At 44.7% G+C, this 12,791-nt stretch overlaps 5 protein-coding genes across 5 annotated transcripts; 2 read left to right on the forward strand and 3 right to left on the reverse strand.

Moving 5' to 3' along the window:
• Window positions 1-1,259: 1,259 nt before the first annotated feature.
• Window positions 1,260-2,675, reverse strand: EJ05DRAFT_538294 (uncharacterized protein; the record flags this gene model as incomplete). The annotated part of the gene is made up of 1 exon (XM_033749441.1): window positions 1,260-2,675. One exon carries the CDS (start codon window positions 2,673-2,675, stop codon window positions 1,404-1,406), a length of 1,272 nt encoding a protein of 423 aa, XP_033600492.1. The 3' UTR covers window positions 1,260-1,403.
• Window positions 2,676-3,012: 337 nt separating this feature from the next.
• On the forward strand, window positions 3,013-4,399 carry EJ05DRAFT_500558 (uncharacterized protein; the record flags this gene model as incomplete). Its single annotated transcript, XM_033747012.1, has 3 exons — window positions 3,013-3,228; window positions 3,360-3,924; window positions 3,972-4,399. The coding sequence occupies 3 exons, from the start codon at window positions 3,013-3,015 to the stop codon at window positions 4,397-4,399; spliced, it is 1,209 nt and encodes a 402-aa protein (XP_033600493.1).
• A 1,108-nt stretch (window positions 4,400-5,507) lies between these two features.
• On the reverse strand, window positions 5,508-6,696 carry EJ05DRAFT_486106 (uncharacterized protein; the record flags this gene model as incomplete). The annotated part of the gene is made up of 2 exons (XM_033745505.1): window positions 5,508-6,074; window positions 6,106-6,696. The coding sequence occupies 2 exons, from the start codon at window positions 6,694-6,696 to the stop codon at window positions 5,508-5,510; spliced, it is 1,158 nt and encodes a 385-aa protein (XP_033600494.1).
• Window positions 6,697-7,335: 639 nt separating this feature from the next.
• EJ05DRAFT_538297 (cytochrome P450) lies at window positions 7,336-9,408 on the reverse strand. The gene is made up of 3 exons (XM_033749442.1): window positions 8,261-9,408; window positions 7,678-8,194; window positions 7,336-7,619 (listed from the first exon to the last, which is right to left on the reverse strand). The coding sequence occupies exons 1-3, from the start codon at window positions 9,323-9,325 to the stop codon at window positions 7,462-7,464; spliced, it is 1,740 nt and encodes a 579-aa protein (XP_033600495.1). The 5' UTR covers window positions 9,326-9,408; the 3' UTR covers window positions 7,336-7,461.
• Window positions 9,409-10,231: 823 nt separating this feature from the next.
• EJ05DRAFT_538298 (cytochrome P450) lies at window positions 10,232-12,561 on the forward strand. Its single transcript, XM_033749443.1, has 9 exons — window positions 10,232-10,359; window positions 10,415-10,527; window positions 10,584-10,633; window positions 10,687-10,746; window positions 10,796-11,052; window positions 11,113-11,185; window positions 11,257-11,807; window positions 11,881-12,037; window positions 12,130-12,561. Exons 1-9 carry the CDS (start codon window positions 10,285-10,287, stop codon window positions 12,324-12,326), a joined length of 1,533 nt encoding a protein of 510 aa, XP_033600496.1. The 5' UTR covers window positions 10,232-10,284; the 3' UTR covers window positions 12,327-12,561.
• Window positions 12,562-12,791: the final 230 nt, after the last annotated feature.

The raw sequence follows: 12,791 nt of genomic DNA on the forward strand, positions 1-12,791 counted from the left end.
AGTCTTACGCAGTCCCCAGGGGTGATTGTGTTAATCACGTCTTGACGCAATTTGACGTCGGTCAGACCTTGCATTAACTGCCCGACCTGATCCAAGGCGTTCTCGCTTTGAGGTGGTCAGTCTATTTCATAAGTCTTGCTCGGACTAAGGAAGTCGCCCAAATCAGTCACAATGTACCGGAGTAAAGCTGGGCAGGTAGGTATATATGTGTCATCATTGTACTGATATAGTGGTTTTATCTCTAGCTCTCCTATCGAACAGGAAACCCGAGACTATAACAACAAACACCGGCTCTATATTGATTTTATGTACAGTCCAATTGTTTTAAAAACTTCCTTACGAGAACTATGGCTAGATACAGTCACGTTGAATACCAATTGCTGACTTGCCGCTTATACAATAATTTGCTGTTCCCTTTTTCACAGACTCGACTCGACTGATCAAAACAGGTGTTGTAAAAGAGAAGGTAAATATGTCTATAAATCTATCTGTAGTGATAGAATATCAGAAGTTTTGATACTCCTGATCCGGACTACTCTAGTATAAGTTCTCTTCTGACTTGTGAGGCACTCCAACCCGAGGTGAGCCTCATATCGAATGGTCCGATTGAATACAATCGAGATCCTCAAATGGGACTGGGCGTACCGATGTAAGGTCTGACGGGAAATCAAACGTGTCTGGTCCATCAAGATTCATGAACCATGCTCTCTTGACTCGATGTAAGTCTGGATGAACAGCACTAATGCAGCAAAGTACATCGCAACCACAAGACATGAAACGAGAGAACCGGCATGGAGAATCGCGTACAAGGCGCCCATGGGCGTGGTTTGGACTAACGTTGAAGACAAAGGAAGACCCCCAGCAGAACAAGAGAATGTCTACCACAGAGTACTCGGATGACCTCTTGCTTCGCTTGGCTACTACTTTCCCGCAGGCCCTGACGAGCTGTTTCACGGCCTGTAGTTTGTGATACTGTTGAGATTGTTGATCATTGCGTTGAGTGTCGGTTTGTATGTGTTTCACTCCAACACTATATTAGTGTCCATTGCGTCTTGCACAAACAATGAATCATCAATGAACGACTAATTCATGAATCTACTTACCAGTTGATAATCAACCATGTGAGTAAATCATGTGTCGGGACTTGGCAAAGGCAATGCTCAGTCTCCTTGTCTATCCGGTTTGTTGGATGCCCTATAATATGTCTGTCATACTCAGAACAACATAGGACAAACAGATCAAAACATTATATGGCCCACAGTGAGCATTATGTTATAAGCATACGACTCGATTTTTAGATAATATTTACATAGAGCAGGTATGGCGGAGCATTGATATAACCCAAAACCACAAGCGCAGTTCCTCCCTACCGGTGACGTCAAGTGGTCTAATTTTGGATGTTATCAAACAACCTGCGTTTCGACTGTGCCCACAGGCCTCTCTACCATAGCCATGACACCACTTACGACGTCTTTTCGCGCCTCTTCGCTGCTAGGCTTCTTTCCACCAAGGTATAGCAGCCACAGCAGCCGACTGATCCGCTCATCTTCTAGTCGTCCAATTCTTTCCACTTCCCCGCCAGCAGGGTTCTTTTGATATAATACATCCAGTATTCCTCGACCATCTCTTGTTAGAAGGATTATCGATCCTTTGGGAGCCTTACCTCTGCCTTGAAAGATCTGCTTGAACTCTCGCATTGATAATGCCATACTGTCATCATCGAATTCTGAGACCTCCGAGACCGTCGACTGACCTGATGTACCGGCGTCCTTGATAGTGTTTTGTGCCTTTTGTGAAGCCTCTTGTATCCTGTTAGTCAGGCCAGTCACCCAGCCATCTCGTAAATGGTTGAAGTTCGTATCTCTGACAGGGACCACCCGGAAGGCAGTTTCTATCTGGCTATGTCCGTCTTGCAGTACAGCCTCCCATATCTTGGAGGAGCTCTCTGGATCGAGTAATGAAGTTCTTAGCTCCTCTTTCTCCCCAGGTATGAGCGCGGAAGCCATTGGATTGATGTGATGTACCAGAGACGCTTGTAGCGGTGCCAGCGAACTGTTCTTCACGTATAGTCCGACAACGTACACCTGGACATTAAGGAACGACACGCGCCGTATTCCAAGACCAATAAGAGTGTATTCTGGATCTTTCTCTCCGGGAACACCAGAAGGTAGTGTTATAATCTTTGGAAAATGTGGTACATAGGATGTTCCCGTGGGAACTAATTCAATCTGCTCATGCGTTGACGGATCCTCTACAACGAGCTTTTGTCCACCAGCGGCCAATACAACAGGCTTGCCTTGAAAAGCTTCCGTGTCTCTCGGATTGGCATCAGCCGAGTGGCCTTTTTTATATTTGATATCTTCCTCTATAAGACAACTGCAAGCGTATGTTCCCGCCATCGAGAATGCTAAGCCGATGAAAAGAAACTTGATCTCTCTTTTCAACTTCCTAACTTCCGCGTCGCGACGCCGCCGTCTTCCAATTTCATCATATGGATTGTTGCTTATCGGCTCCTTTAACTGATTGGCTTCGTCCTCATCGTAAGCTTCAACAGATCTTGCGCGCTCATGTTTTAAGGTGAAGGGTCTTAGAAATGGCTCGCGGAGACGGGAGGAGCGGAGACGAAAGGCGACAGGACGGCGAGCGAAAAGTCGAGTTATGGAAAGTGCTCTCATGGTGGCACAAAGTCGTTATACTCCTGGTTGTCCTCAATGGGTTGGAGAGAACCACGGCTTGACCTGAGAGCAATAATTAGTAAGTGTCAGATAGTCCCGTGGGAATCTGATGGAGCTTGGACCTACGGATCACGCTAGGGTTTACACGTGACTTAATTCCAAGCTTCAAAGTTTAAGTTCAACATTGTCCCATCCCGCCCCCGATATGCTATGATGTCAGCGTATATTATAAGCCATTCAAACTGGGACACATATCGCACATGTGACGGCCGAAATGCGCGAGCTGAATATCGGCATGTGTAATACCTGCTGATAGGAGGGCGACTTCGTGTCTAATATGTCGCTCTTCGTCGACCCCGTCCTCGCTAGTACTGAGTATGATGACGAAGTTGGTGTGGGACAGTTTAGTATGGAGGACCAACATGTGTGTGGCAATGGGCGTATCAAGACTGGACACCGCGAGCTCGACGAAGCACTTAATGGTGGCTTCAGTACTGGCCGTGGTGGAATCGTAGAAGTAGCAGCAGATGTGACCGGATCCGATGACAAGCATGTAAGCGTCACACTTCCTGCACATGTGCAATTGATATAATCTTTAGAACTTGAGATGTCATTTTATATGGGCTCCTGTTAAGATCTTCTGTACCCTTCTCGACACGTTTTTGATGTTAATGCCACTCACAGCTCGTATACTCAATACTTGCAAGTCACTTGGTTTCAAACGCATCGTCCTGTGTCGCCATCATCGATACCACCGGTAATTGCGACGTTCTTGCTCTTTACGAAACTCTGGTAGCCCAATTTGAACGATCGAGACCTACATGCTCAGATTTAGTTGCGGCATCTGCGGGAGATGCTAAAGACCTTACTGAGAAGGCCCTCGAAAGAGTCAAGATTTTTCGCGCCTTTGACCTTACGGGTGTCAGAGAGTCCATAACAGAAATTCAAGAAGGGTTGAGACACTCTATGGGGAAAGCTAATCAATCGAGCGCTGTGCAGCATATACCCCTCGAGCGAAGAGTGTCTCAGTCACCGCATGCTCGTAAAATGAGCGAGATCCCGGACAGCCAAGCCGAAGATGGAGACCATGAGATGCTACTTGACCCAATCCCGACCGTCGCACAGATAGAGCCACCAAAAGAGTCTACAGACACTTCAACGTCCAGCATACTACAAAAAATCGATGTCTTGGTCGTTGATAACCTCACACAAGTCATCAAACCGCTCATGAAGGGCAATCACGTACAAGGTAAAGCCTTTGAGGACAATGATTCGAGCCTTGCTTACTGTCTGTAGCTCATGCAGTGCTGAGCTCGTTCCTACGAACACTCAACCACCTCGTGACAGCGCATAGCTTACTGGCACTGCTCATGGTGTCTACGGTTACACCTTATAGCCAAGCGCTACCGCGTGCACTTACGCTAAAATCAACGTTAATTGTCCATGACTTTGATTACCAGCGTGAGATCGCGCCCGTATCTATTTTCGCATCCAATGCTGCATATCCTACACTGGGACAGAGCTTCCCATACTTTGTAGATCTGATGTTGCTCATTAGTAGATTACCGCTCGATCAGAGGGATGCCAGAGTTTTCTACGCCGATGATGTAAAGCGGTACACTACTGAGGTAGTCAAAGGGGTGAGACTTGGGATCCTTGTGGAGGTATTGAAAGACAGGTATGAGGCACGGTGCGGAAGATGGGCTGTCATCGGTGAAAGTTGAATTCACGACATAACGAGTGGCTTTTATGCCGTGATTGATTCGACCTGGGGTATATGATACACGAATCGAGGAACTTGGTTTTCGTAACCAAGCGCAAGGGGGTTCAACAACTAGAACCCGTCGTTCCCGACTCCTTTACTGGTCGAACATGAACTTCGATCAGCTTTCTCAATTTCCTATCTTTCTCTTCCGACTCCGCCAAAACTTCTGCCTTCCTTTGAGATCCTGCTTACTGCTTTGGCCTATCGCTCAGACCACACCCTGAAGCACTCATCCAGTAGTGGTATGGCTTCATTCAAAGGTACTGTCGTTCCCCGGTAAACACAAGGATTACATCCTCTGAATATGTGCCCACACACTGGGCATGTTTTCCGTAGGTTTGCGCTGATGATCTTAGAGCCATCGTAAAGCTTAACAAGGGGCAAACAGTCGGGATATTCGACAGTTAAGCATGCTCGTTACTCCATGAGGTAGTGTGTGGGTTGCAGACATGTCAGGCAGGGCCTCCTTAAGAAAATTAGTGCGATGGAATCTAGTCTCCTCCGAGGCTGATCGCCTAACATTGTCGCATTTCAATCGCTGTAAGGTCGCAGTTCAACGTTCAATAGGCCTGGTGCACAGCAATCTCAAATCAGGTTCAGGTGTGGCGAGGAAGGACGTGAGTTTAAGTGGAGAGTTACCATTGAATAACAACAACGCCACGGTAGAATGTCATTGTTGGCAGACTACAATGAGAAGACGGGCCCTGCATCCAGTTACCACGATGGATTCTGCTGGCTTGCAGATGTACACTTGACGACCTTGATCAGGGTTTCTTTCATGCCGAAGGATACAGTTGTATCAGTGTCTGATGCATTTCATGAATCTTGAAGACCTCTTTAGTAAGAAGCGAATATATTAAAGATGATCTTCATGTAAAAAGCCTTAGCTAATATGCCAACATTATAGAAGCGCGCGACTATACCTATGGCATACAGAATCGAAAAGCTAGGCGCAATTACAGTGGGAAGAAAAGCATACTAAGGTCACTCTCGTACCAAAGTAAGAGCTTATCATAGAGAGTATAACACATTGAGGAATATGGTGAGACACTAATGATGTATAAATGTTAAGATGGGATCTGAATTACAAGCTTCTTCCCATGAACCTCACCGCGACACAGCATCTCTAATCCTTTTATGATCCCGCCTAATCCACCTCTAATTTCTTGGACCGGATGAGTCTTGAGCAAGTCGCTATCAACTAAGTCTTGTATTTGCTTCGCGCTCGCAACCCCAAGCTCATACTTTCGCTCATCGTATTTTCGAGTGTAGGGGCCAGGACCTAAATTCAATGACACGCCATTTGCTTCTGGGCACATGACCATTTCGATCGATATCGACCGTCTAGTCCTCCAAGATTCGTCAAATGCTTCCAGGCATACATATCGGCCACCAGCTCGGCTTAGTATTTTCATGCAATTTGCTGCAGACTGGGCGTCAGTGATGCAATCGATGACGTATCGGACCGAGGATGCTTTTGTGAACTGCCTCACAATTCGCAGAATGTCCTGTACGCAAGATTCTGATGTATAGGATACCGTGGCGATGGCACCATACTCCATCGCCAAAGGAGCTGAACGTTCAGATGTTACCGCAATCGGCAGGTATCCACTCCTGTACGCAGTGTTCGTCAGCTGAAGAAGATTTTAACAGGTAAAGATGCACTTGCAATCGAAGCAATTGGCACATCATAGTACCTGAAGCTGTAGCTCCGCCATATATCACAACGGGTAGTTGAGTCTCTTGCAATGGCTCAGAAGGTCGTCCCTGCAAGCCTAAGCTTGCGCAATCCCAGAGGGCCAAAGAAGCAGTCTTCCATCCGATGCCACCAAGCGCCGCAGCTTCCATGTTGGACCATCTTTTTGGTACTCGAATGAGTAGATGAATATCAGCTACGATATATTGGGCAAACGCCCCTTCTAATGGTCGCTGAGAGTTATTGCCAACTACGCTTCCACAAACTCGGTCGTTCATAGTGATTCGAGCACTTTCAGCGATCTTTGGTTCCTCATCTTCGCCAAATGCCAAGCCTACTACAATACCACAAAAATCGCAACCAACTCTGGTGCCGGGCGAGGGAAAGTACTTGGCCATCTTGTAATCGAACGGATTTAGTGCTACTGCAAGAGTTCTGATCAAGGCATGACCGGGAGACAAAATGGGTGTCGGTTCATCGTGCGAGAGACACAATGGAAGCGATTCTGATGTTTTGCATCCGTTGATCTGCACCAGCGCAGTCTGTCTCTTGAGTTCCATGAGATCCCCGTAAATAAAGACTGGAAAATCCTAAAATTGAGCGATTACTATCTCGTGGAAGTAAACCCTTTACAGTCGGTAATATTAGTAAGGAGACAGTGAAGCTTTGCGCTGTACCTCTCCAGTTTATCCTCGAAGGATGCTGTAGGGGTACGTACATATTGCAGCGTTCCGATGTAAGAATCTCGGCATCATAAGACGTCTGCATGGCAGAAATCGCTGATGTATGAGCCAAGGTAGAAGCTTCCTCACGAGATATGGGCCGATATGCAGGCATACACCTTTGAGCATGATGTAGCATTGCATGAGCCCACTACATCATTAGCATGTCGACCTGACGCTGTATCTACTAATGTTGACCCCCTGCAGAGTCACACTAGAATTAATCAACCTTGCATTTGCTGAAACGCAAGAATATCAGTAAATGAGGTGACAATAATTACAGAATCCTTCCTACAGTTGGGCAAATCAACCAGCGGCACCGGGCATGCAGTGTTGCAGTGTTACGAGTGACATTCATCGGACCGATTTGGCAATGCGACTAGACACTAGTCATCAATCTCGGTCTAGGGTCATTGCTGACGATGCTCTAACTTCAAGATTCAGGATATCTCGGACGGTAATGATTTAGGCTTTGTCATAAGATGTTGATTTGTTTCCTGTTCATCATGCTTTGAGACGATCTTGCAATACATGTTATTTAAAATTGTTTCTGCTGTGTGCTACGGGCTCTGGGATGCTACCTATTTCGCATGAAAGATACTCTCAAAGTGACCTAAGTTTCACAAAGGCTTGCTTCGGATGTCGAAAGACGGCTTCTTGTCCACATAAGTTGCGAAACTCGTCATCTAGGGGGAGGAATTCGAAATTCAGTACCAGAAGTGCTACGAAAATGCGAAGCTCATACATCGCGAGTCTTTTGCCTATGGACAGTTAGTTGATCTACTTTGAGCCAATTGTATTAAGAAGTGACAGCTTTACCAAAGCAGCCCCGAAACCCTCCACCAAAGACCAGGGTTGGTAGTGCATGAGGATTGAAAGTTTCTTGTCCTGTGGTCGCACGACTTAGCCAGCGGCTGGGCTCAAAAATTTCCAGAGACTTTTCTGCGTGGCCATTAATGCTGCTGCTTCGTGAATTCTTTTCATAAGCAGCCCTGCTGGTAGGACTACGAAGGTCTTCGGGGATGTTCCTCGGGGTTTTCAGTACTCTTGTATTCATGATAACATCTGTTCCGGCTGGAACATGATACCCAAGTATTTGAGTATCGACTGTCGTACGCCGAACGATCGCACCAGCAGTTACGGCAAAACGGAGTGTCTCCTGCAGAAATGCATCCAGATACGGAATATCCGTATCAATGATATCGGTAGCAGAAATCTTTGATCGAGGTTTTGAGAATGACGACTGCAGCGCCTTTCTCAATTCATTTTGAGCTGACTGATAGAGACTTAAGAATTTAACACACCACGCAAGTGTATTACCCGTGGAGTCAATGCCCTATGCAGGACCACTTTAGCCACAATAACGATAAGTTCAGCTTGGAGAAATGTCGTATTTACTTACCGCCATTAAGAAAAGCATTAGTTCTTCGAGCAAGGCCGTACTCCCTTCAGTAGTATAGACATCCTGAGAATCTTGCTTCGCGGTGATCATGAGCTCTCGTCTCAGAACAAGATCCATTGCACAGGTTTCATATTCGTCGTAATTGTCGGAACAACTCTTCGAAATCTGCATATGCCGGTCGCGAGATGCTGATACAAGTCGCTGCAGCTCGTCCCTCATGAATTTTTTGATGCGACGGTATCGAGAGCCGAATTTGATGTACTTGAGCTGTAGTGAGGCCATCCCTGATCCAGTGAATGCAGCCACAGTTTCATCGATGAATTGCATAGTGTCGAGAAACATCTCGCGGGATGATTGTGCTGCTCGTGGCGTAATGTTTCCTCCTGTACATTCTGCGGCGTCTACTGCGAACGACCTATGATTCTCAAAGGCTGCTAGCTGATCTCGCAGCATTCCTAAATCGCTACCAAGTACAGCCGCCCACATCATGTCCATGGCTGCATCGTTAAAGTCTTTCTTGGTTTCAAAAGGTGCTTCTCCATTTTGCTCAATTTTCAATCGCCACACTTCCATCAAGTGTAGGACTGTGGTATGTACATTGGAAGCGACTACTCGTCTCAAGAAGGAAGTGCTCATGGTATCAGCCCATATCCTTTTCTGAAGTTTTAGAAATGGAGTTGTAGATTGAGCAATAGAACATTTAGGAAGCAGGTATTCGAAAAATGTGGCAGTCGTAGCAGAGCGATCGAACTCTTGATGCCTTCTTTTGAGGATATCTTCAGCCTCGCGAGGGTCATCTACAAGAACTGTGATGTTGCGAAACGAAGGAATAAGGAGTTGTGCAATAGGCGAGTTTATCCTCTCGTTGACGAGGAAGAGAGCCTCGCTCTGCTCTTGTGTCTTCGATGCGTGAGCGGCAATATCTACAGCGTCACCAAGAAAACGTTTCACTGATGCAGGGTTATGCGGGAGACCGAAGGAGGGTTTAGGAAATAATTTGGAAGAAATCTTGAAAAGTATAATAATGATAGCGGAAACAAGGGAAACTAGCATCAGATTCGCCATGATGCAAGTTGGTAATATTCTTATGAAGGATAAGACTATGAGTAGAATCCTTAGGCAAGGTAAATAGCAAATCTTATGACGAGTACATGCGAACGATAGAGGAATGGCCCGGAGGTAATGTAAACCATGGATACTCCTCCGCAGGCCTTGTATTATTAATGACGTGTCTTGAAACTGTTTCGGATATACACACCGAGCTAGTATTAGAGTCGAGTCCGCTTAACCCTCGCGCCTTTCCTTTTTGATACTATTAAATATAAAAGTAGTAAACTAAGAGTATTAATATTATTAATAGCTCCGCTCTAGTAATGAAAGAACTATAGAGAGAATTCTATATAGTAGCGTTAAGATTTTTTAATAGTACTAGAATATATAATATTCCTTAATTACTTATTATATATAATAGATATCTAGTACTCTATATAATTAAGCTAGAAGTCTTAAATATATATATTGTATATTCTTAATTGACACTAATTTTAGATTTCTATAGACTATATAATATATAATAGAGTTTCAAGATATATATTATATAGAATAGTAAAATTATAGTTAACTTAAACTCTACTCTATAACTATTTATAATAGTAAGTAGCTAGTAGAGAATTATTTATTAAATTATACTCTAATTATAAAAGAGAATATATAGATATAATAGGTACTTAAAACTACTAAGTCTAGTGTAATATATATACCTCTAATTACATACATAGCTTACTAGTGCATAAGTTTCCTGAGGTAATTGGGACTTAGCGCTAGCGTCATCCAGGATGCATGATACATAACGCTAGCTGCTTTGTTACCACGCTAAGGCACGCTTAATATGCGTACCCCACAATCTTGCTTTAGTGTAGAGCATAGTAGCAACGACTGATTTAAATAGTGGCAGCCAGTCCGCACAGATGGATTTACTACATTAGCATGTGAGTTGAGTTTGGACACGCATAACAAGACCGAATATGAAGGACTACTTTATCGAAAAAATGCATGACTTTGCCTCTTGCAGCATGCTACTTACAGGATTTGCGGTAACGGTAAAGAACGGTTTGACAGCTTTATCTTGACCAGATGTCTAAGTACGGCCCACAGGCTTTCGTCTCCATCATTATACGGGTCCTATATTTACTATACTTACATCCTTATGCGAAGTATCCCGGCCCAAAGATTGCAGCAATAAGCGACGCTTGGTGGGGTTACCAGTGGTACATTATCAAGCTCTTAAGCAACCAGTAGGGAAGTCGTTGACCCAAGCTCTTAGGTTGTCGGGTCGATATCCATGGGCGATCGAGGCGTCCTTTAAGAAATATGGCATGTGAAATCATGAAGTATTACATAGCGAGTACGCTTATTAACAGACATAGGCGACGTTTTTCGTATTGCACCTAACGAGATTGCTATATTTCCCTTTGAAGCACACCAAGGTAATATCGCCTGGCTGCTATGTTCAATGCTTTATCTAAAAGGAAACAGACATGCTTCTCAGCGGCCGTAATGGATCGGCAACATTTATCAAGACAGATATACATCCTACATTCACACCAGGGGAGCTGGGCGTCTTTGCTGAAAGAGACATCGAAAAGCATCGAAGCAGCAAACAGGTATTATCTCGTGCATTCAGTCTTGCTGCTCATAAAAACCAAGATACGGCGCTTCATAGTATTGTGGACGGCTTCATTCACCAAATTGAGGCGAAGAAACTCCCTGAAGACGACGTCAATGTCACTGAGGTACGTAAAAAGCCTTCGGATATCTGGTTTTTCATCTCATTGACGCGCAAACGCCTGCAGTGGTTCGGATGGCTTGCTGCTGACCTCATTGGTGAGATGAGCATTGGACATAGCTTTGAGAATGTATCCTCAGGTGCGCGAAATCCTGCGAAGGATATGGTATCTTTATGTCGGGGAAAGAAAACCGTTACTGAAACCTCTTAGGTCGTGCAAATGTTTTCATCAGGAACTTCTTTGTAACAGCTCCACTCACAAACCTTTTAACGGTCCTGACACGTTTCCCATGTATGGGTCCGCTCGTACGCTGGAATATTCCTCGAAAAACTCTAAAACCTCTTGTTGACGTTCTAGACGAACTCAAGACTGGTCTCAAGGAGCGGGTAAGTCAGGGGAGTAGTGTGAAGCACAATGACTACTTCACGCCACTTCTTCAACAAAACAAATCAGTTTACAGCGAGGATTTCCTGTTCTCCCAGCTCACTGCAATTGTGATTCCTTTAGAAGCAGTCGCCAGTCTCATGCAGTCCATCGTAACCTGTCTTGGTCTACACCAGGATATATTGAAGAAGGTCCAAGCCGAGATTAGGACAAACTTCGCTACTTGGGAAGACCTTGAGGAAGCTGATGTACTTCAAGGTCTTCCATGGCTGAGTGCTGTGGTCAATGAATCTCTGCGATTTCATACTATCGCAACATTTCCGCAGCCTCGTGTAAGCCCTGGTGGCGTTATTGGTGGGTATTACATACCGAAAGGCGTAAGTGTACCGCAAAATTATTGCTACGGTGTCCGACTATATTATTGAGAATACAATGTTAACATCATCATAGTGTCGAGTTCAATCATCTACTTTCTCCATGTTCCGAAGTGAACGGTACTTTAAAAAAGCGCGGGAGTATCATCCAGAGAGGTGGTTGCCACCCTCGCATGCTGACTACGATAATATTTTTGACAATGACAACCGTGCTGTCTTTCAACCTTTTAGCAGTAAGTTTTTCCAGTGCCTGTGCGAAATCCTTCATCTACCTTTCAAATACAAGAACAAGGTTGCCATGAGTCATGATCTGAATTTCATATAGTGGGTCCACGGAAATGTCTGGGATTTGTCACAGCAGATCGACAAGCTCGTGCCGTTATCTCTAAACTCCTTTGGAAATTCGATTGGGAGATTGGGAATGCTTCAGACCTCGATTGGGAACGTGACATGAAAGTATATCAGGTCACTGTTAGACCAACGGTTTTGGTGAAGTTCAAGCCATGCCGACACCAGGATTGATCTGTTAGTGTGAAGGATACATCCTCATGGCCGTGGTAAGTACTATTGCGCAAGACGACGATTTAGATAGCTACTTCATTCAGATGCGTTCATCCTACTAGCAGGTACTCACGTCTGTTGGACATTCGAAATGGAGCTAGTAGTCACATGGCAAATTCAGACATATCAAAGGATTGCGCTTAAATCGCTCAGACTACATTTCCAAGTAACTGTTCATTCTTGGGCAGCTATAGGTGACCATAAATTCGCCGGAGATGCTAAGTAATAGAGTCTTCCTTGCTAGAGATAGGAAATGAGAGGGTAATTGATAGCATCTATAAGCGACTTCCTCAAGTACACACACCATAATGCCAACTAGGGAACTTTATAGCGCTAATTCCTTAATGGTCAATAGTCATAATATATCATTGAAGTTTCTATGGTAAAATAAAATATGTTTCTAACTACTAATATAATTATTAGCAT

The sequence above is a fragment of the Pseudovirgaria hyperparasitica genome (genome assembly GCF_010093815.1).
Source record: "Pseudovirgaria hyperparasitica strain CBS 121739 unplaced genomic scaffold EJ05scaffold_8, whole genome shotgun sequence".
Lineage (NCBI taxonomy): Eukaryota > Fungi > Ascomycota > Dothideomycetes > Acrospermales > Acrospermaceae > Pseudovirgaria > Pseudovirgaria hyperparasitica.